Source organism: Gossypium raimondii, chromosome 5 (genome assembly GCF_025698545.1).
Source record: "Gossypium raimondii isolate GPD5lz chromosome 5, ASM2569854v1, whole genome shotgun sequence".
Classification (NCBI taxonomy): domain Eukaryota; kingdom Viridiplantae; phylum Streptophyta; class Magnoliopsida; order Malvales; family Malvaceae; genus Gossypium; species Gossypium raimondii.
The window spans coordinates 11,453,393-11,478,516 of NC_068569.1; the positions used below are offsets into that span (position 1 = coordinate 11,453,393).

The 25,124-nt window shown below is 34.7% G+C and overlaps 3 protein-coding genes across 5 annotated transcripts; 1 reads left to right on the top strand and 2 right to left on the bottom strand.

The window, feature by feature from the left end:
- Positions 1 to 348: 348 nt before the first annotated feature.
- Positions 349 to 8,504, bottom strand: LOC105769987 (serine/threonine-protein kinase BLUS1). Of its 2 annotated transcripts, XM_012590994.2 has the most exons (22): positions 8,251 to 8,500; positions 8,123 to 8,160; positions 7,549 to 7,735; positions 6,418 to 6,672; positions 5,852 to 5,976; positions 5,550 to 5,594; positions 5,385 to 5,466; positions 5,222 to 5,290; positions 4,963 to 5,133; positions 4,789 to 4,854; positions 4,388 to 4,456; positions 4,163 to 4,282; positions 3,981 to 4,051; positions 3,596 to 3,766; positions 2,903 to 3,006; positions 2,662 to 2,759; positions 1,792 to 1,962; positions 1,660 to 1,708; positions 1,499 to 1,563; positions 902 to 963; positions 752 to 803; positions 349 to 661 (listed from the first exon to the last, which is right to left on the bottom strand). In XM_012590994.2, the coding sequence occupies exons 3-22, from the start codon at positions 7,705 to 7,707 to the stop codon at positions 656 to 658; spliced, it is 2,010 nt and encodes a 669-aa protein (XP_012446448.1). In that variant the 5' UTR covers positions 7,708 to 7,735; positions 8,123 to 8,160; positions 8,251 to 8,500; the 3' UTR covers positions 349 to 655. The 2 variants fall into 2 exon arrangements, with proteins under 2 accessions (XP_012446448.1, XP_052487773.1); XM_052631813.1 differs by lacking the exon at positions 6,418 to 6,672 and having other exon boundaries at positions 8,251 to 8,504.
- A 5,116-nt stretch (positions 8,505 to 13,620) lies between these two features.
- On the top strand, positions 13,621 to 14,705 carry LOC105769912 (photosystem I reaction center subunit III, chloroplastic). Its single transcript, XM_012590866.2, has 2 exons — positions 13,621 to 14,425; positions 14,540 to 14,705. The coding sequence occupies exon 1, from the start codon at positions 13,736 to 13,738 to the stop codon at positions 14,408 to 14,410; it is 675 nt and encodes a 224-aa protein (XP_012446320.1). The 5' UTR covers positions 13,621 to 13,735; the 3' UTR covers positions 14,411 to 14,425; positions 14,540 to 14,705.
- A 3,270-nt stretch (positions 14,706 to 17,975) lies between these two features.
- LOC105771172 (LOB domain-containing protein 4) lies at positions 17,976 to 20,164 on the bottom strand. Of its 2 annotated transcripts, none has more exons than XM_012592585.2 (3): positions 19,720 to 20,164; positions 18,460 to 18,633; positions 17,976 to 18,201 (listed from the first exon to the last, which is right to left on the bottom strand). In XM_012592585.2, exons 1-3 carry the CDS (start codon positions 19,894 to 19,896, stop codon positions 18,085 to 18,087), a joined length of 468 nt encoding a protein of 155 aa, XP_012448039.1. In that variant the 5' UTR covers positions 19,897 to 20,164; the 3' UTR covers positions 17,976 to 18,084. The 2 variants fall into 2 exon arrangements, with proteins under 2 accessions (XP_012448039.1, XP_012448038.1); XM_012592584.2 differs by having other exon boundaries at positions 18,029 to 18,201; positions 18,295 to 18,633.
- Positions 20,165 to 25,124: the final 4,960 nt, after the last annotated feature.

Genomic DNA, 25,124 nt, shown 5'->3' on the forward strand with positions numbered 1-25,124 from the left:
GAAATAAATTTAATCCTGTATATTAATGCTGTATCACACGTTCACCTAAGAAATAAATTTTGATTTGTCGGCCACCTTTTAGATGCCGTGCTTCACATGATTTCATTATATATACCGTGTTTGGTTCATGAGAAAATGAAACATCATCAAATTTGACTTGATTGCTTTGGTTAAATGTAGTATTGTTTCATATACATACTGAACTGAAAATCAAAGTCATTTACTCTGATGTGATGTTACATACCTTCTTTTTCTATAAAAGTTTACTGTTTAAGGTTCAAGTTAGATTTAAGTATTTATATATTCTATAAAAGAACATGTAAAGTGTAATGTACAACAAGTAGGGCATTTGGGGAATAAATTTTCTTTTCAGCCAATACTGTGAAACAACCTATATATGATACAAAAAGAGTATCGTGCTACAAACCAGAAGCTTAATCCAATTATGCAATCACCTTTAAAATTCAGTGTCCAATAGATTTACAATTCGAATCTCAACCTCTACAACTCCTCTCCTCCTTTCCTTTTCCTTAGACTATGACCTCATTTGCAGTCGGTCATAATTGTTTCGAATCGTCTCTTTCTAGCTTCTGTTAGGATCATATGGTTTAAGAGCTCAGTTCTACCTCCATCCGTGCGCCGGGTGGAAATAAAATTACACCTGAACTTAGAAGGTTAAGAAATGTGCAGGCTGTGGAAGTAAGAAACAAGAAGAGAGGCAACAGATGAGCAAAGTAATTCAGAAACTAACCTGAGCATTATCTGTTTTATATTTTTGCAGTTCTTCTTGGGCACAAATGAGCCTACATACAACAAACCAAGGTTCAGACTAGTTTTTATGTTTTGAGATGGTAAAATTAAGAAGCAAAAAGAGAACCGAATGCACTAGACATTGGAATACCTCCACTGTAACTCGGATATTTCATGAAGCAACTCCTTCTCCCTATCATGAGCTACTTCCAACTGCAATTCAAGAAAAATATGTTTCCCAAATGAATTGTGCAAGACGAAGATCTAGATTCGGGATCATTCATGCAACCTCGAAATCATGTAGGTCGATGAGGGTATTACAGATGATGTAAGATAAAGTTGAATGTTATAGCATAATAATGATTGACGGCGAACCCAACAAACCAATGCCAAAGGGAAACATGGGAACTCCACTGTAGAGCTTTCTTAGAACCTGTTGGAAACACACAAACTACTACTTCCTGCTTTTCGGCAGCACATTTCGCTCAATTCATTATTGATCTTCACATTGCTCTATCACCAAAATATTATTCCATGCTTCAATTTTTATTGTATGTTCCCTTAAGTTGTCGACAACTCAACTGACTGAACTCATCAACCATTTATCCTAACTAAAGATCCCACACATGTATTCCAAAATTTCAATTCATAAAGTGCAGGACTGCAGGTTCGCAATTTTTTTACAGCAGACTATATTTTTTGAGATTACCTTGGCTGATTTTTAATGATAGAACCCTATACGACGTACCAAAGATTTCTCTGTGACAGTTGAGACATTAGCTGGCATGGAAGCTCCCTCGAATGGGCGGTTGGCTAAATAATGGAGAAATAGAAAATGTAAGATCATCTAATTTGCATTCATTAAAGAGAGGAATGGGAGTGTTTTGAGGAGCGTTAATGTTAGCACACCTATAGAGTCACCAGCAGAAACTTGCTTCATCAGATTAAGAATATGATCCTGTTGATGAAAGTAAGCCAAGTAGAGACATTAACTTTACAGATACAGTGGTAAAATGGCAAAAATATGTGGCTAACTTATACCCTTTGAAGAATGTTTGTCTGCAAAACGGATTGCAATAATGGGAAAAGTTGATTGGATGAAGAAGCTGATGGTGTGGCAACAGGAGTTGATGATGAAGCAGCTACAGGAGTTGATGATGAAACAGCATCAGATGGTGCTGCTGCTGACACTAAAGGATGTGGGTCCATCAACTGCATAACCCATAACACTGACATTATAAAAATTATAAGAAAATAAGTAAGATTATAGATATGTTTATTTTTCCAGGCGTACGAGGCATCTTTGTCTACTTAGGATGATTGAAAAACTACATATGCATCCAAGATCGATTATCCCTTCCTTCTTGATGCTTGAACACAAGCCACCTACACAATGGTTCATGTGGACTCTGAGATTTTCTGAGTGTGATATGTGATGCTCTATCCGCTCTCGAAGCAGTCGTAAGGTAAGGTTGGTTTTTACGTAAGGTTTAGCGCAGCCCTTTAGCCTGCTTTTCCTTGAGACTGTGGAAAAGCGGCTTTAAGCTCCCCTTTCTTCTTTACTAATACTTGTTAGGCCTACTTATTGTCTGAATTTTTTTTGTTACGGATACAATTCAATCTCTTATAAATCAAATCAGATACCTAATCATGCATTTACTAGAGAACTACAAAATGGGGTACTAATTCTAATGTTGGGTGTAAAAGGCAATTTGGCACATAAGGCTTTGCTTGGTAGAGTGGAAGAAAATTGGAAAGACAAAAAATTGAAGGGGTGGAAAAATAGAAATATGGAAAATATTATTTCCAAAGGTGTGCTTGGTAGGAAAGATAGAAAAATGAAAAGAGAAGGCTAATTTATATCCCTTACGAGAAAAAGAAGCAAGAGCCAGACCGAAAGATATAAATCACCTTCTCTAATTGCACATTTTCAGAGGTAACCTTAAAACGACCCCTTTGCTGAACAACAGGTGGCTTTGCTTTCTCATCTAGATCATCACTGTTCATTGCTGCAATTACACTTTCGTTACTTGGGAAGTAAATCAACTTGGAGTGGCAAGAGAGCAAAATAATCAAATTAACCAACCAAAAGACAAAACCTGGAGACTGTTTTTGCACGACAAAAGCTAGAGAGTGAACAATTAACACTTGCCTGATGATTTAGTAGATGCCTTAGAAGGAAGCTCTGAAATAGTATCCTCTTTTACTGCCACTCCATTGACACCAGAAATATTCTGGGACTGGTTTTGCTTATCACTGGAAAACTTCATAAAATGAGTGAATGTTGAAAAAATAGTATGATACAAGGATGACAATAATACTAATACTACAGTTAATGTTGTGGAAATGAATTGGATGGGATGATAGTTTAATAGAAGTTTGGATAAATGTTTCCCAGATGTCTAAAGATTACACCTTGTCAACTCTCTTATTCACACAACTCGAATCATATTGGTAAATATAGATCACATGATTTGGCTTTTGGAAATCAAGCATCTGGTATGCCCATGACAATCATAGACCAAGATTTACAACAACAATTTCGCTGCTGACATAAAAAGCAGGACATCATGCTTTATCTCAAAGGGACAACAGGCAATGAATGGAGTTTGCAGAACTAATTCTTGGTAGAGGAACTTTACACAATAAGACAAGCAAATTAAGTTGCCACACAACTGGTGCAACAGAGAAGTAAGCATTAGAACCAAGAAAATTTAAAGAATTATGCAGGTAAAGTATCAAACCTTTCTCCTTTAATTAGAAGAATTATGCAGGCAAAGCATTAAACAAGCAAAATAAAGTATCAAACCTTTCTGGTGTAGGGGTGCTGCCTAAAGTTGCTAACCTTTGAAGAGAAGGTTTGGTCATGTTATCAAGAGATTTTCCATTGAGTTCCAAAACATGCTTTTCACTCGGATTACTTTCAAGATGATCATCATGACAAAGGGAAATCACATTCAGTTCATTGGTGGGACTAGCAATGCTCGAGTCATCATCAGATCTTTCAGATCTAGCTCTGGATGGTCAAACACAGACATAATTACATTACTTACAGTAAATGAAGCCTTAGTTAAAGTATGAGACCTGATGTGACACTTCTGGATAAAGAAGACTATTCAAAATTTTATTTAGCACAGGCATGATACACTATGTTCTTATAACTTCCTATATTTGAACAAAAGAGATAAAAAATTTAGAAAAGCAAGAATGTCAGATAACTAATAACATACTTGGCAAAATTTGTTGTTGGTTCAACAGCTGCAAAAGAAACTGGCTGATTCAGGACCAGATCATTATCTTCCTGTGGAAGCTAGATCATCATGAACCACACAAAAAGTATCTTGTAGGAAAGAATAAATGACCAAGCACAAGGTATACAGAACCAAAAAAAATACTAATAATAATGAAGTACTTTATATGTGGCCTGAGAAGAGGTGTGCAGTTCTGATTGCTTCTCTTGTCCATCAAGAGTAGACAAAGAACTTGAACTCCCTCCCTGGGTAGTTTCGGATATAACATCTTCATCCTGAATCTGATGAAACAGAAAAAAAAGAAGAATATGCCAATTCCAAAGAATTTGAAAACAAAAAATAGAAGTTTCATGTAAAGGATGAAAGGAAAGAAACCATTACTGTACCAGGGAAGCCTGAGCTTTCACATCCTCAAGATTGAAATTCCATTCACTTATCCCACGTTTATATTCATTCTGCTCGTTATTACAAAAGCATAAAAAATCATGAACTTAAGATCATGAAATCTTATCAGTAGCCATAGTTGCAGAAGATATTACATCAATGAGCAGGAAAGTAGAACATGCATCCACGATAGAACAGAGTAAAATACATATTGGTGAAGTAAAAATCCACAAAGCAAACATACACTTACAAATTACCAATCAAAGTTAATAATATAAATTGCAGTCTAAACCCACACTCTAGTATTGACTTCATGATCTAACCAAAAGTTTTAATTCAATAATCATGACTTAACACAAGAACATTATAAAGACCACTTGTTTCAAGTTTTTAAAGTTCTAACCTGTGATAGTTCTTCTTTTTCACCATCTGGCATTTTCTTTTGAGCAAGCATATCTTCTTCTTTTCTCTATGTTTGAAAATGATAGCATTTGTGAGTATAATATAGAAATTTAAACATAATGGGAGGCTAAATGATACAAACCAAGAGCCATATGCCTAAAAGTAGCATGCTAACCTTCAAAGCTTGGATACGGTCACCAAGAGCAGGCAATCCATCTAGAAGTGTTCGTGATATATAATCACTTGACCTCGCTTGCTTAAAAAAAGAATGTTTTAATAATTTCTTCGCTGAAGGTCTTTTTGAAGGATCTTTCACCAAGCAACTAGCAATCATTTGCTTGAAAGACTGAAGAGGAAAGAGAAACACAAGATGAACACATCACTTTATCTAATTAAATCCGACTATTGAGAGTTTTGGATTGATTAAAGCTTACCTTAGAAAACTTCTTATCTCTTTCATAATCCAGGCCAGGAGGTGCATTTTGCAAGGTCATAAGCAATACCTAAGAACAACAGATAGGTTTTTAAATCAGAATAACTTTTAAGGTCCGGAAAATGATCAGGATTATGCCAAAGGGGATCACAGAAGCTATCAACCTTCATTGGAGGATATTTTGAAAAAGGAGCATGGCCATGAGCAAGCTCTAGTGCAGTTATACCGAACGACCAGATATCCGCCCTACATGGATTTTACCAAATAAACATCAACATGATGCCACCTAAGGAGCATAAATATACTTTTTGAGAAAACAATAGATTTACTTGAAATCATAACCATGTAGTTGCTCCATAACCTCAGGTGCCATCCTGAAACAATGGAGAGGAAATTAGTCCACAGATTATAAGAAACATCGAAACTTTGCCACTCTTGTAAGTCCAGTGAGACATCTCTTCAAAATTAAGATGCTCTATGAACAGGATTAGCTGGTTATTCTGTAATCTACATTTCTATGGGTTGATAAGAATATATCTAGCCTGTGCTATACATAAAATATCTGGCACTCAAGAATGCTATCTAAGAACTAGGAACTAAATGAAATTTAGACATGATAATGTAAACATACCAGCAAGGTGTCCCTACAAATGTATTCCTCAGGCGTTGCCTATCACCTGATTCAAAAATGCAAGCTGAAACACCGAAGTCCCCCAACTTGATTCCACCGCGGGAGTCAATAAGAATATTCCCAGCCTGTTGAACAAGATCATTGAGGAACAAAGAAACCCAAGTACTACATTTTTACATAAGAAACAAATAATTAAGCTTTAATCAAAATTCTAGGAGCTCACAGCAAAATAATCAAGATATTCTACTTGAAGTTGAAATCAAGAAATACTCAACTCAAACATATATTGCACAAATCAGAACCTCTGTTGTAGCAGAAATACTATCTTCACTTGCCCTAACGATTTTCAGTATGTATGCCTTTTGACTAGCAAATAAATTGCTCAATTATACAGAATTAGAGATGAAATAAACTGAACCAGTACGAGCTTAGTTTTAACCCCCCCCCCTTCCCAAAGGATTACATGTGTATAGCTCAAATGATGCTACAAACTGTAATAATCACTAAAATGTAATAGCACACACAAACACAATAGCTTTAAATCATGTTGAAGACCAAATGCTTACTTTAACATCCCGATGTATGTGCCCATGATGATGAAGATACTCTAAACCTTTCAACACTTCACGAAGTACAGTTGCTATAACAACCTCCTCAAAACCATCTGGATATGCAGCCTTTAGTATATGAAGACAAGATCCCCCAGACATGTATGGCATGACAACCCATAGATTATGATCGCTAACAAAGGAGCAATGAGATTTAAGAACATTTGGATGGTCAACCAAGACCATTGTTTGTGCCTCACGAGAAATGTTATTCTACACAGGCACAATACAAGGATGATATCAAAACAACTACCAATTTTTATTAGCTGAAGCTGATCAGGAAGAAAAAAACAAAATCCCTTTAAAAAAAGATAGAACTAGTGTTAATAACTTTGGAACAATCATGTTTGATGCAAAAGCATTCAGCCAAACTCTAAACATACTAGCTATGTTTGCAATGAAAAGAGCTTTGCTCCACAACTGATCTTATGAAAATGATTATCTCTAACTTCTATTAATCCTCGCGTATTTCAAATGATTGATTTAATTTGAGTTGACCAAATGCACCAATATCTACATCATGTATTGAGGGAGAAGTGCCTCTACTACATGAACATAAATCTGTGTCCCTTAGCAATCTACATCAGCAAATATTAAAAATCAATATCTACCAGATCAAGAAGAAAATGCTAAGCCAAGCTCAAGTAGGTGATCAAGATTGTTTGAATATCGTTGCAGAATGTTAACTAATTGTATGCCTTATCAACTATGAAGAAAGCACTAACTTATTGATTTTCAAGTGAAGTTTAGAAACGGGGTTCAAGCAAATATCAATGATCCTTTTAAAAAAAAAATGAAATCTCATCAAATTGCTGACCGATCTTCAACATAAGATATAATGGATCTACAGAAATTCTTCAAAGTAGTTCATCATTGTGCAGCACAACAGATAAAAAGAAGCAACGGTAATTTTATTTTTTTTATATATATTGATCCAGTTTTGCACAACCTTTAGCCCGAATCAGATAAGAAATTATCAAAACCAAATTTCAGTATATGAAGAACCAAACCACAACCACCACCACCCCAGAAAAAATGATGATAACTTAAAAGAGAAAAACAATAGCAGAATCGGAATGAAGGGATTACCAGATCACAGTTATCACGTTCAAAATCTAGAATTTTTATTGCAACAACTTCATCAAAGGGTATACAATGAGCACGGCGCACAGAAGCACTAACACCCTGCCCGACCTCCTCATGCAGAATATAATACTCCGGTCCAATTGGATACTTCTTCTTCTCCATTATAATTTAGACCTCTCCTTCCCCTTCACTGTCACATAAACACAACTTTCAATCGTCTTCCAGCATTAAAAAGCAAAACTTGATAACAAATCTTAAAAGGGCATAAAGTTTGAAACAAAGCCATGATAACAATAATAAAAAATGATTTGTTGCGGTCTATTAGGAAGAAACATGTATGTTGAAAAAAAAAATTCAAGCAATGGGAGTATTGAATCATATACAAGCTAGCCTCGTTCTCTTAAATAGCAAGCAAAGGCTTCCTAAGTCTAGAAAGAGATCGCAAATGGAATCCAATTTTTAATAACAATATAAAACCAATCAAACATTTTAAAACAAACATAGAATATAAATATTGTGATTTACATTCATGTATATACCGTATCCAATCTTCCAAAAAAAGAATCAATAAACAAACCTGAAAAATCTTTTTCAAACCCACATCCCGATATCAATCTGCATAAAAAAGAAGAAAGATGAGGCGTATTATAATAAAACATTGAAAAGGCATGTATAAAAAAGTTAAAGGGAAGAAAAAATGATTACCGTGCAATGTAATGAGATGAGAGAAAGAGAAGTGAAAAGAAAGGAAAAGGAAAGGAGATAAAAGAGAGAAAGGGGAAGGGAAAAGAGGCATTGATGAGATGAAAGGGTTTAATTGTTGTTTGGCTTCGCTTTCCCGTGAAAACAAAGAGCTAAAGGAGAGAGAGAGAAAGATAGACAGCGAGGCTCTCGGATCGCCGCTAAATATCGTTTGCATGCAGGAATCCCGCCACTTGTGTTTCTCTTTCTCTCTCTTTCTCTTTTATTTTCTTTGATTTAAGCAACATTATAAGCTAATAATCATTATTTTGATTTTTTCTTCAAATTGAATTTTAAGAGTTTGAATGGGTTTGTTAAGCTTGATCGAGTTTTTCAATTTTTTAAAAAAAAGATTATATAATATCTTTATGTTATTTTTCATTAATTTTGTCAATTTTTTGAATATATTATTACTATAATTGTTCAGAAAATTTCATGTGTGACATATATATTTACTCTAAAACGTTTTGTAAGGATATACAGCTCCAGGAGATATATATGATAAGGTTTAAGGAATTTTAAATAGGATAATTTCGTTATTTCATGAGAAATTTGGAATATTTTCTGGATAGAAAAATATTCATATGACATGGTTTATGCGCAAAATAACTAAAATTATAGGAATATTTATATATCAATGGGTTTTGGGTGGGAGATGGAGTGTATATATCAGTGTTGGGACACAAGTTCCTCAGGAGTGTTAATGTGTTATTATATATTTTGGATGATCCGTCTAATAAAAGAGTGCATGACCGTAGGATTTAGAGAGGCTTGACTCACTCAGAGTGTTTGATTGAAGCAGATGACGAACAGAAGAAGAGACAGTTCTGGGATGAAGAAGGAAGGTGCCTCCTATGGTATGGTTGGACTGATTGGAGTTTGAAAGCCTTTTCCGCTAGCAGGCCGTTTAGCCTATGATTGATACTGTTACGCTCAACAACAACTAACTGGTCTTCAAGCCCAAATAAGATCCTGTTGTTCAGCATATTGCTCCCAACTCTCCTACATTTCACTCAACCTCTTCTCTAGCCAATCTTTTTCATTTTTCATGTTTCACTGCCGTATGAAGGACATATAATTCCCGACGCATGAGATATGTTTTCTATAATGTTTTCAGCCACGTACTAGACCACTATTTTCAATTTTGGACCGACCGGATCAGCCTCTGGTGTTACAACAAAACGAAGCAGCCTTTATCCAAACTGACCCCCACTCCAAGGGTAGTACTAAGTGGATCCCCAGTAAATGCTTGTGAATGAAGATTAGAGGTCTGTTATATATGTCCTTGCTGCTATCCTATAACCTTGGCTACCTTAACTCAGTTTCCATGAGCTCCACTTCTATAACTGTTGTGCAAATGCATGCATGGACGCCCCCGTTGGCTGCTACATTATTGGCAATCCAGCTGAGCATTGAGGATGACTGTAACCTTTCTCAACCTTCCTGGTGCTAAGAAACCTTTGCAATCAATAATGTTTCCTTTCTGTTGGAAATAACTATATATGAGGTTCGTACTAAAGTCATCGTCGGCTAGCCAGAACCAATTTCTTCCCGGTGTACTTGCCTGAGAAATTAGTAGACAGATTAATGTAAAACCGAGACCTGCATTAATTAATTAAAATCTTTAAGCAAGTTATTTTTCTTTTCGTAGTTGGGAATATATATATATATATATTATTCATCCATTTTCCTTTCAACTATAAAGGGAAGGTCTTGGAAGCTGCAATAGGAGTAATGACAAATTGACTTAACTAAAAAAATGTCTAACTTGCACAAACCGCAGAGGAATTCAGAACATGGTGCCAGCCTAATCGATGGATTAGAGATTCTGCAAGGAAAAAGAAACTACAAAATAAATTAAGCCCAACTTGATTGTAGTTTACACTTAACGGGGTAAAAGTCAAACCCAAAACCTCGCAGAGTTTAGAGATATGGAGCATACAAAAAAAAGCCAGCAACCCGATACAAATTAAGAAAAAAGAATATATGTTGGGGTTAACTCCAGGAATTTGCACTAATCGTCCATTCCAGCATTAGTTTTCCCCATCATTTTACTATATAATCAAATTAATTAGTCATATCTTTTGAACCAACCGCATATATAATTATATATATAATCAAAATTCTTCCCTCAACTTACTTAGTTGTTAGAACATTGGGGGGAAGAAAGTCAATTGGTTGCAATTTTCTTAGAGCTCACAGCTGCCCATAAATAGACGTTAGACATACAACTAATCCTTCCATGGTTAGTCTCTCTCTCTCGCCATTTTATGAGCTTAAATCCAAAGAAAGAGACCTTAAGCAGCTCAAGGGGGAAAGTTGCATTATCTCTAAGTAGGAAGGGATCTTCAGGAGAGTGAAGAAATGGGATATGTGCTGGTGGTTTCACTTCCCATGGTGATTCTCTTCATCATGTTGAGCTTTGGTTGCTTTGTAATGGGAAGGAACAAAGGGCGACAAGAAGGGCGTGCATTGGCTGCTCAAGAACTTGGGATTAATCCTCAGTCACAGGGAATGGTTTCGGTTGTAGATGGTGTAATGGTGCCCCCAGGGACTCCTCCAGCACCACCTCCGCCTCATCAACACCCAGCATTCCCTTCTGTTCCTTCCCCTCATCAACCTGCATTCCCTTCTCCTACACCTCATCAACCCAATACCCTCTACTTGAAGCAACAAAATGGCATGATCGCTGCTTAAAAGTTCTCATGCTTTTTCATGTCGTTATGAACTAAACAAGCTCTTCATATGTATCCTTGTTGTTGATTAATTTTAACTACATTTGAGTTTGGTGTGGTTTCTTGGTTTAATAACTAATTTTCTTTGGGCTATATGTTATTGTAATCGTTTGAATTTTTCAATTTTCCTTTTTTTTTCCCTTTCCTTTTCTTTTTGGTTTGATTAATTCATCTCATTTTGTATTGTATAGATTTTTATATATCCATTCGTATCGTATGTGTGTAATAGCCCTTGCCACCTACAATTCTTGGTAAGCAGCAATTTTTGTTTCTGAGTATCGGTATTTACTTCCCTCAAAATTTAAGGGGAAAAAAAGAAGAAAAGTTGGCCAATACTAAGTAGAGCATAAATAGAAAGAACATTTGCAAGTGGAGTGGAGTTGTATCTTAATAAAAATAATACTACTAAACTACCGTAAAGTAACATCCTAGGAGAATCAGAATGTAGTGATTTGGCAGACAAATTAAAGACCTGTTCATGAGCACTTAACTCAGCGTTACTACACTTTTGTCCACTGGAAATTGACAAATGCCTGCATTGGGTTGGAAAGTTTAGCCGTGGAGGCTTGAACATTAAGCTGTATACAGTTAGCAAACACATTAAAAAACACCTACCTTTCTCTTCCACTCTGTCCTCCACAGAATCTGAACCCTCACTTTATTTAAGAAGCCACAAGAAACCTCTTTATAAATATATTTCTCCTCTTTACAAAGAGATTTCATAGGGAAAAGCTCAAAGTAAAGATGGGTTTGGTTGTAATCATCTCTCTACCACTACTTATCCTCTGCATATTACTTGCTGCGGCATATTACTTCTTCAGAAGAGCTAAACGGAGACAAGCTACTAACCCTCAGATTTATGGGGCACCAGCTCCGCCGCCTGGTGCACCTCCTCCTCCACATACCAAGCCTGACAACTTGGCCAGTGTTTGACAGGTTCCAGGAATGGATTTTATATCTCTGGGATAACTTTAGAAAAGAAAATTCCCTTCCCTGTACTTTATTTTACTGTAGACAAGCTTTTTGTTTTTTTGTTTGTTTGGTTGCTTATATTTGTGTGAATTTGAGACAAACTATGTTTGGTTATCTGTGTTAAAATGATATTATCTCAGCAGGGTTAAGTTTAGGGTTGCCTTTGTCATTTGATTTTAGATTGGATTTGTTTGTGTTGCCTGCCCTGTGCACTTTTGTCACATGAAATAAATGGTTAAAATAGTGTATTTGTTGTATCCATTCTGCCTCGAGTTTATGTTTTTATATTCAAATTGAGGTTGTTCATCTGATATCAGTATCAATTAAAAAAGGAGGGTTTCAATTTAACAGGTTGAAATTATAAAAGCTAAAAATCTATTTTCTGAAGCATAATTTAGCCTGAACGTTTGATGTAGCTTAACTCAGTTATTTTATGATACTTTGCAGATAACTAAACACATACATTAACCATAGTAGTGGTTGCCGAAGTTACTAAACCATAAAACTGCAACAAAACTTTGATTAAAATAAACAATTGGTTGCTTTATCAAAAGAACAATCACAGCACACTATCTCAGAGAGATAGTACTTAAAGAAAAAAAATCAAAACTTTCTACCATGATTTAAAGTCGATTAGAGAGATGTATGTGGGAGCACGAGCGGAGTGAGTGGGTAGACGCTTACAGTTCTTTCTCAAGAAACCACATAAACAATGTTTCACTCGCAAATTGCCCATCATGTATGCCAGGCCAGATTTTCTTGCCTCTCTCAGATCCTCCAGTTGCTTGCTGCAACTTACCCCTCGAAATCTCTCTGTTTTGTTTGCTAGAACTACACCCATCTCTATTTTGAAGCCTAAAATCCTTAACATCGTCTGGTGAGCTTTGATTGCTACTTATTCAGGGGAAGTGGCTTCCAAATGCTCGAAGTTAACCATCATCAGGGTCACAGTCCAACTTTCTATCAGATGATTCTCAAAATCATGACTATCCTTCCTTTCTTTGATCTTCATAATAGTTACCTAACAACACATTGAGTGAAACAGAACTCTGCAGAGCCAATGCATCTGGTAAAGACATCAAGCAGAAATAGAGCACCGCAAAGTCGGGAATTTTTTGATAGGATACAATTTAGTAACTAGGACAGTGATAAAATTTTCACTATTTCTCGAGTAAGAGAATATTAAACACCTGGCTCTGGTTGCCCCTTTCGCTTTGCCCCTGGAAGCAGGTCGTTACGATCATTACACTAATCATCGCTAGGCCTAAAGATTTATTTTGGCACATCATTTTGATTTTATGTCTAAAGATTTTGCATTTAGTGACGAAGGAATGGAATTCCCATCCCATGTTAAATTGATGTTATGTTTTCAAATAACGGGGTTTTGATATTTTTGAGTTCCCCCTTTGAATGATGTCCTGTTTTATTGTAACCAAAGATATTGCTACAGTTACATGCAGTAGTGAGTAGGGTCTGGCTCATGCGCAACACACGAACTAACGACAAAGCTCTCAAGTTTGAGAGGATATGGATATAAGAGAATCTGAAACTCACAACCAACAGTCGCCCTTTAACCAACCACAACCATCCATCTCAGCTTTCTTATCCTTCCTCCCACCACTAGTCTCCCCCTTACCCGAATCTAAAAGACTAAAACCCAACCCTCACCTTCCTCTCTTTCTTCATCATCAGCAAAGAAATATACCAGAAAATCAAAAAGAAGAAGAAAAGAGATCCCCAAGATGTCTCTTACAATCCCAACTAATCTCTCAAAATCAATTTTGAAGCCAAAGCTGGAGACCCAAGTGATCCCCAAGGCTTCATCCAGATCATTGATTGTATGCTCCTCCAGCAATCCTTCCTCCGACAAATCGGCTTCACCACTCCAGGCCTTCTCAGCGGCTCTGGCTCTTTCTTCCATCCTTCTTTCAGCTCCACTCCCTGCTGTTGCCGACATTGCGGGGCTCACTCCTTGCAAAGAGTCCAAGCAATTCGCCAAGCGCGAGAAGCAGCAGATCAAGAAGCTGGAATCCTCGTTGAAGCTTTACGGCCCCGATAGCGCACCGGCTCTCGCCATCAAAGCCACCATCGAGAAAACCAAGAGACGGTTCGACAACTACGGCAAGTACGGCTTGCTCTGCGGCTCCGATGGGTTGCCTCATTTGATAGTGAGCGGCGATCAGAGGCACTGGGGTGAGTTCATCACGCCCGGCCTGTTGTTCTTGTACATCGCTGGATGGATCGGGTGGGTCGGAAGGAGCTACCTCATTGCTATAAGCGATGACAAGAAGCCAGCCATGAAGGAGATCATCATCGATGTGCCTTTGGCTACCGGTCTCATCTTCAGAGGCTTTATTTGGCCTGTCGCTGCCTACAGAGAGCTTATCAATGGTGACCTTGTTGTCAAGGACGTTTAATCTTATCTTCCTCAGGTCTCCAGCATCCCTTCAAGTTTTTTCTTGAATTCTCGACAATGATATTTCCTGTTACCAACAATGTCATTAATCATTATAATTGTTTTCTCTCATTATCTTTTGAGCATACAGAGATTGAATGGAACAACAACTAGGATGCGAAGACTGACTTTGTTCATGGAGAAAAGAGGCGTCTTGGGAAATTTCTTCTACTTGTATATGTAAAGGTTTTTTTAATCTGTGTGAGCTTATGTAATGCTAGTGTTAAAACATAATTTGGATATGATTTTTCTCTCCATCTCAATCGTTGTTACCCAAATTCATGTGACAGTAAATACAAATGTGTGCTATAAACAGGAAACTTTGAATACCATGAAATCCTATACCATCAACTTAGATGTTTAATCACACCAATGGATGACAAAACGTAAAGCAGAGATGCATATATATTTCAAGTTGAGAATAGAAGGTGAGATTTAAGGAAAGATGAGTGGTGATTCTAATGCAAACAGTCAGTCAGCCTCTTGTCTGGCTTAGTTGGGCTCCAATAGTAACATTAACTGGCCCTTCATCAACTGGCACAAACTAAATGAACAGACCGATAAGGAGGGCCAGGAACTCGACCTGCATGGCACAAAATAAATCGTCAATATCTTAAAAGTGTATGTGATAATCTACTTCAATAAAGTAGTGAAGGTTAGGTTCAGGCCTTGTTCATTCAGACATGTTAAGACTGTCTTCTGAAATAAAGAAATTAGTGTTGGAAGAAGTCTTTCGGTTAGTAGTGAACCCTGTCTGAAGTTGATCATCGATGGAAACCGGACATTGTCTTCAAATAACCAAAAGACATTTGCAAATTTGGTTCCTCGTGGTTAGCCCATCTTTTTTAGCCATTGTCTGAAGCTCTATAGACCTAAAAATTGGACCTTGATCTAAGTAGCAAACATGATTTTCTTTTTCCTTTTCAGCTCGTAACCCAGATTGATATCAAACCAAGTTGGGCCTGGATCATTCTAGTTCTCTTCTCATTTCTTGGTTTGGTTACCCTTGACATATTACATCCACAAGAGCAAGTACGAAACTAAAAACAAATCTAATTAGTTTACTTAATGGAATCTGAATTACGAACATGGAGTTTAAGTCCATTTCGGGTTCGAATTCCAATATTTACAACCTTTTTTTTTTAATCTCAAAGTAGAACCCATATTCATAGAGTTTATTAGTTACATAAGATAAATGATGGCTGATGTCTTTAAATTCAAATCAACCTTCTTTGTGTTTAGACTTTACAGTACAAAAATAATGCGGGTTTATGGGTTAATTAGGCAGTCTGAGTGATCGCAAAGGGACATAATGAGAGAGTAATTTGACTTACAGAAGTCCATAATGGTGAGTGCATTCCAACAAACCACCATGCTTTCCCTTCCTTGAGAGAAGAGAGATGGCCCAGTCCTCCATATCTCCTCATTTCAAAAAATATATACCTACCGCTTCACTATTGGTAACCCTAATGGGGAGCAAAAGGAAACTGGTATAAAGGTGTGATTTGATTTTGGTATTTTGGACAACAAGTCTTTTCTTTTAAAAACAAATTAGCTCATACTAGTTTGATTTCTTTAGGGATATTGCTTAGATTCCTTTGACAATTTTACTGCACACTTGGCAAAGTTCCTTCTTCCAAATTTTGATTCAGGGTTTCAAGGCCAATCAAAACTTCTCTTGCTTCCGTAATTCAACATTAACAATTATGATTATTGAATCAATTATATATCCGATACCCATAGCCAATTTAGTCTCATTCAAAGTTTTTTCTTTCTTTCAAAGAAAAAGTAATGCAAAGAAAAATTAGTGTTAATTAGGTCTACCTAAGACCTCCTAATAGAAACGAATGATTCCTTCGTTGAAACAATTAAAAAGGGATGTTCAGTTTAAACAAACACATACATTAATAACACTACTACAGGTTACTGGATGTGGAAATGATTGGGTTAGGGGTTTGACTTTCTGTAGAATCCCATGTTGCATTATTTGACACCACCCACATTTTCAACACTTAAAAAAAAATTCCTCCGGTGCTTAATATAAATTGTTTTTCTTTTTTTTAAGTAAAGGGCGGGAAAGGACTAAAAAGTAGGTAAGACGTCAACGTAAGAGAATGCATGTATGTTATAGCCACATTAACCACCCTCAAGCGTACATGCGCTCAACTGGGGTTCATGATTATGGGTTTGATTCATGTTTTTGTTGGGAACCCAAAGGAAAGAATTAATGTCACAATAAGGAACCTATTACTTGATGTTAACCCGTCTTCCAACAACTTAATTATGTTAAATCATAATCTTGTTAGTTTGTAGTGTTTTGGGATAAATCTCAAAATTATACATGAATTATGGTTTAATGTGCAATTGTATACATAAACTTTAATATGGTGCAATTATACGCGTGAAACTCTAATTGTGGTTCAAATGTATACTTGGAACTTTAATTTTGTTTCAATCATACACATTTAAAGAAATAAATACATCAATTTATTTTTATATTGGATAAATATAATTATTTATGTATGTAATATATAAACATAAAATGATATTATATCGATAATTGTGTTAAAATTTACAAAAATTAGATCAAATCAAAATTGCATGTATAAAATTGCACAAAATCAAAGTCCATATATACAATTGCACATTAAACCATAATTCATGTATAATTTTAGGATTTATTCCTTTTTTATAATTAAGATATTTTTTATGTTGGATTTATGGTTTATAATTTTTTTAATTTGTAATTGTCCTTTCAATAATTATATTCTAAAATTTGAATTTAAAATTTTCATTTAAAATGCAATTTTAAATATGTTTTATTTTTTCTAATTAAAAGGCTCTAGTCTGAAAATTTAAATAATAATAGTTGTGGATGTTTTTCTTCTTTTGAAAATGGTTTGCTAGACTTATCTTACTTACCAGCAAATCTACTTTCCCACATCCCAAGTCGTTGGTTTTTATTGAAAATTTGAATTTAATATAAAAATAGCTTTTATACATTATTTTGGGCATAAATTTGGTAATTGTTTACGTATTGAAATTTAAATTTTTTGTCCAAATTTATCTATATATTTTATAATTCTTTTCACAGTGAGACTTAAATTAGATAATTTATTCTCATATTGAAGACTGAAATTTTTTATCCATATTAGCTTGAATTAGGCAATTGTTTTCAACTTGGTTTTTTTTATTTAATTACATTAACCCTAAAATAATGGTATTAAAATTTCTGTCAACTAATCCAATTCAATGCCCCCACGTTTCAGGTGAACTCATGAGGCAAACCAAATGTATTAAGCCAACGTAAAGCTTCCCCCAAAAAATAATAGATTTTAAAAGATTTTCATATAATGGTGTTATATGGTAGGTAAACCAACACCACAAAAGTATTAACCCAGGGCTGACTATATAAGCAGTCATCAACATCAATTAGATAGCAATGGAGAAATTTATGCACTAATTGAAGTCATTATATAACTTAAAAGATAGAAGAAGAAGAAGTAGTAGGAGCTAAGGGTGCTCGATTTTCAAACTTAATAAACGTCACCTTTTAAATTGGTTGCATCAACCAAAATAGGCTAAAACCAAGCTCATGTATAAAAAGTTAAAATTATACATATACATCATATATAGTTAATGATAAAGACCCTTTTCAAACCAAAATATGCTAAATGACCTTGAGAACCACTCTAGCCGCCACAGCGCCACCGCTACCGCCACCACCTCTCTTTTTTTTGTCGACTCATATTGCTGTATATAAAAATGATTTAGAGATTATATTTAAGAGGGAAATCAAGCATAGGGTGACAAAAATGCAGCCTGTTGTATATATATAATAATAACCTAGCATGACCACATGGACTCTCCGAAGCTAGCGTGGTCAACTACCATATCCATGTCAAAAATGGGTTTAGCTTGTGAACCCATCAGCTTGGATGAGGGTGACCCGCTATTACTCGGGCTTCCAGGGCCGAACCCATGATGTGAAAACGATGCGGTCTGCCTCACCCGGAGGTGCACCACCTCTGCCTGTGCCATGGCCAATTGGGTTTGAAGGGCGTCTATCTGCTGCTGAAGTGATGATATGGCTCCGACGCACCCGTAAACTGGATCACGTACCCTGGCATTGGCCTCGTACACCATGCTGCTAACGGCGTCGCCTCGCTGGTGAACCGGTAACTCCTGCAAGTTCGATAGCTTAATTCGGTCAGCTTGCAGGGCCTAAAAGTCAGATCTGTGTTAAGGTGCGTGCCGAAGTAAAGACCCATGGGCCAAAAAGCCGCGGTAATATGAGCTCATAGTGACATCATTTTAACAACTTCCCCTTGCATCATTTCGTATTATCAATTGAATTAGTCAAAAGTGGAAAGCATTGTTTTAAAGTTTAAAACAAGTTCATTTATATATATATTTATTTTGTAAATAAGGTTAAAATGATATGATATATATTTAATATATATACAATGCTTAAATTTGGTGGCTCAATTCCTTATTAGTTAGTCTTATTTTAATTTGAGGGGACTTCTTCGGTGAAAAGACAATTTTCCTTTGGGGTCTAGAATCTACCTATTTCCAAGCAAAATATAGAGTGAAAAAAAGAAGTTGGTCAAAAAGATAGTTTATGTAATTTCCCGCTCGGCACCTAGCCAACATCTTCACGTGATCTGCGAACAGCCCTTAGAAATTTAAGCAGAAAGAAGAAGAAAAAAAAAAGCAAACAAAAAGTTCTATTCATATATTTTTTAATAAATGAAGTTTTTTTAACTTATTTCTCAAAAAAAAAAACAGTAATGGTTAGATTTTTTAATTTTCATATATTTAAATTCGAAATTAACATATGATCTTCTTATATAAAAAGAAATTAAAATTTATTGTAGAATTAAAATATATATATAATCTGGAGAAGTTCAAAATGAAAAGAATGGAACAAAAAAGTTGTCGTTATTACCCTAAGGGGACACTATAATCTATATGGGGGCAGGAACTGTTTATTAATTTTGTTTTAATGTTAAACAAAACAGGCTACTTAATTAAGATGATGAAAAAGACAAAATCATCAAAAACCCCTTCTTCTTTTTTTATAGGAAGCAGCAGAAGAAGTTGAAAATGATGAGTTTGGACATACTCTGGGAATGTAAGAATGAGAGAGCACTAAACAGAGAATTATTGTCATCAAGTTAAAGCTAAGAATTATTGAATAAGGATCTCCAAAGGTCATTTTAGTTAAGCAATATATTATTATATATGTAAAATGGTGGGTAATGAAACCTGGAGCATCTTGTTGACATTGCTAGCACCAAAGACCTTGTGCACATTAGCGAACTTCTGGGGCTCGTCTGCAGGGAAATAAGGAGCAAATACGCAGTCTTGGGCACACCTCCTCCTTAGAAGCTTGCATGCTGCGCATGGTGGAGCTGCACCTTGCTTCCGCCCGCTCTCCTTCATGCTTGCTTCCGGCGCCCTCTCTCTCTCTCTCTCTCTCTCTATATATATATCTATGTATGTATGTATGTATGTATGTACGTATGTATGTATGACTGCCCTCTCTCAGCCAATGTTAGTACTTGCACTTTCAAAATAGAAAAAGCTCTCCCTTCTTAAATCTGTATGCTTTCCCTCGGAGATGATGATACGATTAGAAGGATAGGTGAAGAAGAAAATGAGCGAAAGAGATCAAGATTGAGAGTGTAAAAGGAGTAGGGAAAGGAGGCGTTTTACTGGAGGGAGAAGTGGGGGGTGGTATTAAATAAGCAAATGGGCAGTGCATTTCAAATGGACCCCATTTTTATTTTAAAATATATATTTCATAAAAAGAAAAGTGATCCCCTTTCACCTTACACATATTGTAGAATTAATATTTTAATCAACTAATCATCGTATTAATATAACATCCACGTTATATTTGATATAAATTAAAAAATTTTAATTATTTGTTTTATATAAAAATTCCGTCCATATAATAAATATTAATATATATAATATTTTAGATTAACATGATATTAAATCGGTTCGAAAATTTATATGAATGACATGTACAATTATATTGATAAATTCAATGATCGAATTATTAAAATATTTATTGTGCATAAATATACAAAATGATCTAATTTTATAACGATGTAAGTAGATCCTTCTTTTAATAAAATATAATATAATAAAAAAATTAACACGATGACTCATTGACAATGTATAATTTCATAATTAAATTTATTGTTTGATAAATTTTTTTACTTATTTCACTATTAACTTATAAAATTATATATCATCAATTCATCGATATAAATCTATAGATATATATAAATTCAATAATATATATCCAAATTTATATTTCGATTATAATCGAGGCGAAGGCAAAAAAAAAAATTAGGGGACCGAAATTATATTATAATTTTTACGATAGTAAAATGTAATTTTACTATTTTAATAGCCAAATTTTTATAATTTAAAAAATTAAATCAATTTTTATCATTTTAGGATTAAAGTGTAAAATTAACTTTATTAATTTAAAATTAAAAAAATTAAAGGATCTAAACGAAAATTATCATTTTAAGGAAGCAAAATTCTCATATGATAAATGGATTTTAATGATGAAAATAAAGATATGATTTTTCCATGTATAGGTGGATTTGCTAAGAATGAGATTAATTTGGTGGGGTCCCTAAAATTTCATTGCATGTTAGCACACTCTTTAAGTAGTGTGAAAATGATGCATGTGCATGCTTGGGAGCATAACATAACATGCTAATTAATAATAATTTCAGCATTAATCATTATAAGAATAGGGTTTGGCCAACAATATAAATATATATATGTATTCATATTCATATTTGTGGATCCAATGCATGTCTTGGAAATCCTCACCTTTCCATCTTCATGTGATAGTGTGAGGGTGAGGTGTGAATTAAAAATTTTAAGATATATCACAATTTAATTTAATTTTTCTTCTTCATATGATCAAACGATGGACGCGAGCGTAGACTTTTGTAACAAAAGATTTTCGAGCTGTTAATAAAACCGGATGAGGCTCGATTTAATCTGAAACCGGTTCATTTGAAAAATTTATCCATACAACTTTAGTCTATAAAATTTTTTGTTCATAGGCAAAGAGGCTTATTGGTCTTTGTGATTGTTGAAGTTTACATGATGAATACGAATGTCATTATTTTGAGTTATTATTTTTATAATCTCATCAATAAAAAAATAATTTTGTTGATATATATATTAGATTAACGGATGTGAAAATTAAAAGATTTTAATTTAGAAATAGAGAAGAAGAAATCCATCCCTAAAATGTCTGAAGAAATACAAACAAATATTTTAACACATAAATGGGAAGTTTATCGCGCTTGAATGTTTTGTTTTATTTAAAAAATTCAAAGAAAGAAAGAGAAACATAAGATTGCCGGCAAAATGGTAAAAAGAAAGAAAATGGTAATAATGAAGAGTAATTTGCAAAGACATGTTGGGTTTAATTTAATTGAAAGCAGCACCTGCCTTTCTTCATTGGTTCACATAGGAAGTTTTGTTAGTTATGGAGTATTTACTTTTTGATTTATGATGATAACATTTTTCAAAACAGAAGCTTTATTTCATATAATAATGAATTGGCCTGTCAAGTGTCAATCTAGTTAATGATGATTTGTTTTCAAGATTATCATGAGATAGATTTAGTTAAGCATGCAATTATGTATTAGATTTGAAAATAAAAAAATACAAACTATTCTCATGACCTGTTTCTATTTTTGCATTTCTAATTTGTTGAATAGCTTTTCAAGATATAACCAAAATCTTTTTTTTAAAAGTCTTTAATTTCAACTTGAGAGCACGCATTTTTTAATCTACTTTTACGAATATATGAGACCATTATTTTTCTGCTAGACTACTACATAAAAAAATATTTTATTATGAATGAGAAATTAGAAGTTTTTTAATTAAAAATTGTATCAGGCAATAATTTTAGATTTTCCAACTATATAACATAAAATGAAATTATAAAATTTTAAGATGTTACATTAATTTATGATTTCATATTTTTAAGGAGTTTAATAGATTTTTTTTTAGTTTAAATTGCAATTTTACCTTTCTACGAGGGGATTAAATTACAAAATTTTCATTTTCACTTGAGTATTTGTTTGTCCCCTTGGAATTCGACTTTAACTTTATAATACCCCTAATCCGTATCCATCGCTGGAACAGGTTACAAAGTATTACTGGAATAAACAGATCAAATACAGACAATTCATATTATTTAACATTCATATCAGCTATTATTCATAAAGTCCCTTATATGAGTCTTCGAGACTCAAAACATGCATTAGAAAAAAAATCAGGACTAAACCGAGTACTCAGAGAATTTTTCGCGAAATTTCAAAATTTTTCCTAAGTGCAGGGGACACACGCCCGTGTGGTCAGGCAGTGTGGCTCACACGGCCAAGAGACACGCCCGTGTCCGAGGTTACTGACTTAGGTCACACGCCCAAGTCACATGCCCATAAGTTAGGTCGTGTGTAGGTGCAGGGATCACACGGCCAAGCCACACGCCCGTGTGCCAGGCCGTGTGAAAAAATTCTGAGCATTCTGTTTTGAAATTTTAATATGCAGGGGACACACGTCTAAGTCACACGCCCACGTGCTAGGCGGTGTGTCACACACGCCCTTGTCTCTGTCCTTGTGGACGAAAATAGGCTATTTACAAGGCTACTTTTCTCACCCAACTTGTCTCACACTTACATCAACACATAAATACATTCACAAAGTAATACCAATCACTCAAATCAACCCAAACCAAGTTTTAAACAAGTCGTTTTATCACATATATCTTAGCATTCACATTTACCATGATTATCAAAACTCATATTTGATTACTTATACCAAACACATATCAACATGATAAAACCACACACACACACACACATATATATATATATATATATCTACATCAAAATATATTCTCTTAAGCCAAACTAATGGCAAATCACAACCAACACATATATATGCCATCATTTGGCCAAATTAGCCTATACATGCCATTATACCCAAAAGAAATTTTGCTATTTATACCGAAGTGAGTTGAATGATAGTGTGATGTTGCTTCGACCAGCTTCCAACCTTTACGAGCTTCCGAGTACTATAAAACAGAGGAAATAAAACAAAGTAAGCTTTAGAGCTTAGTAAGTTCATATAACGGGAATTTAACTTACCCATTCATTTACATTTAAGGTAAGCTTATAAAATACATCCAAAGCAATTTGGCCAATTGCCTAAACACATATCATCATCAAGCATATTAGTCATGTAATTCACATGAATATAAAGAAACATGTATGAGCTCATCAATATTCAATTTCCACATACAAATATTTATCATTTCAAGTATCAATGAACATGTACATATCATATCTTTGTATTTCAAGTCTTTCTCATAGTAATTCATCTTGAATTTATATCATATCATATTGGAACTTTACCCGTTTAATCATTTAAAATATTGATGGATACAATGGTAGTACACATGAAGTGTACGAATCTGAAATCCATTAATTCATATTCGGGAGTGCTCGTTTAAGCACATAATCAAGGAGCCTTCTCTTGAGCCATATAATGGGAATCTCATGTGAGCCATGTAATGGGAAGCTTATCCGGGTTGTATAACGGGAAGCTCATAAGAGCCATATTTAAGAAGCTCATATGAGCCAATAATGGGTAGCTCCGAAGAGCCATTAACGAAAAGCTCCGGATAGCCATACATTGGGAAGTTCAAGCGAGCTATATCGGAAAGCTCTAGAGAGCCATAAATTATGAAGCTCACAAAGAGCCTTTAATCGGGAAGCTCACGAAAAGCCATATATCGAGATGCTCATAAGAGCTGTGGTGTCTCTATAACACATGCAGAATCACAACCAATCGGGATGCTCCGAAGAGCTATTAACATGAAGCTCGAGAGGGCTAATATCAGGACGCTCTTTCGAGCTATGGTGTGTCCGCAACATATGCAGGACCACAACCAATACGGGAACTCTGTATCCAATCGAATTTCATCTATTCAAACGAGACTTTATACTTATCGATCATTGTCGGATATGTGAATACTTTCATATACATGACAATAATACAATCACATACATAACATTCGATTCAAACATATAATTATATCATTTAGTTACACGAACTTACCTTGATAATGTTCGTGAGCTCGTATGCTACTAATCTGTTACTTTTTCTTTACCTCGATCTAGCTCTGTATTTGGTCTATCCGGATTTATACGAGTAAATTTAGCACAATTGAATACAATTCATATTCAATTCAATTCAATTCAAATCCTAGGAAAATTTACCATTTTGCCCCTATACTTTTGATTAATTACAATTTTGTCCCTAGGCTCGGAAAATGAAATTCATGCAATTTAATCATTATTCAAAGCCTAACCGATTTTTACATGTAACATTTGCAGCCCATAAAATTTATAATTTTTTTCATAAATTTTACATCTTTACAATTTAGTCCCTAAATCACAATTTTATCAAAATTCACTTTACAAAAGTTGTTTATTTATCAACAACCTTTCATTTTCTACCATAAATTTTCATAATTCATGCATATTCATCCATGGAAAAACCCTAGTACTTTGATAACTTTACAAATTTATCCCCGAGATAGTTAAATTAAGCTATTA

What these genes read in the sequence shown, in the direction of transcription:
- LOC105771172 (XM_012592584.2), bottom strand. Translation starts at nt 19,896, where the DNA reads ATGAAGGAGAGCGGGCGGAAGCAAGGTGCAGCTCCACCATGCGCAGCA. An exon ending in ATGTCAACAAGATGCTCCAG is followed by an intron (nt 18,634 to 19,719) that starts GTTTCATTACCC and finishes TCGAACTTGCAG; the next exon opens with GAGTTACCGGTTCACCAGCG.
- LOC105769987 (XM_012590994.2), bottom strand. Translation starts at nt 7,707, where the DNA reads ATGGAGAAGAAGAAGTATCCAATTGGACCGGAGTATTATATTCTGCAT. An exon ending in TTTGTAGGGACACCTTGCTG is followed by an intron (nt 5,595 to 5,851) that starts GTATGTTTACAT and finishes CCATTGTTTCAG; the next exon opens with GATGGCACCTGAGGTTATGG. An exon ending in AGACAAACATTCTTCAAAGG is followed by an intron (nt 1,709 to 1,791) that starts GTATAAGTTAGC and finishes TTTCATCAACAG; the next exon opens with GATCATATTCTTAATCTGAT.
- LOC105769912 (XM_012590866.2), top strand. Translation starts at nt 13,736, where the DNA reads ATGTCTCTTACAATCCCAACTAATCTCTCAAAATCAATTTTGAAGCCA.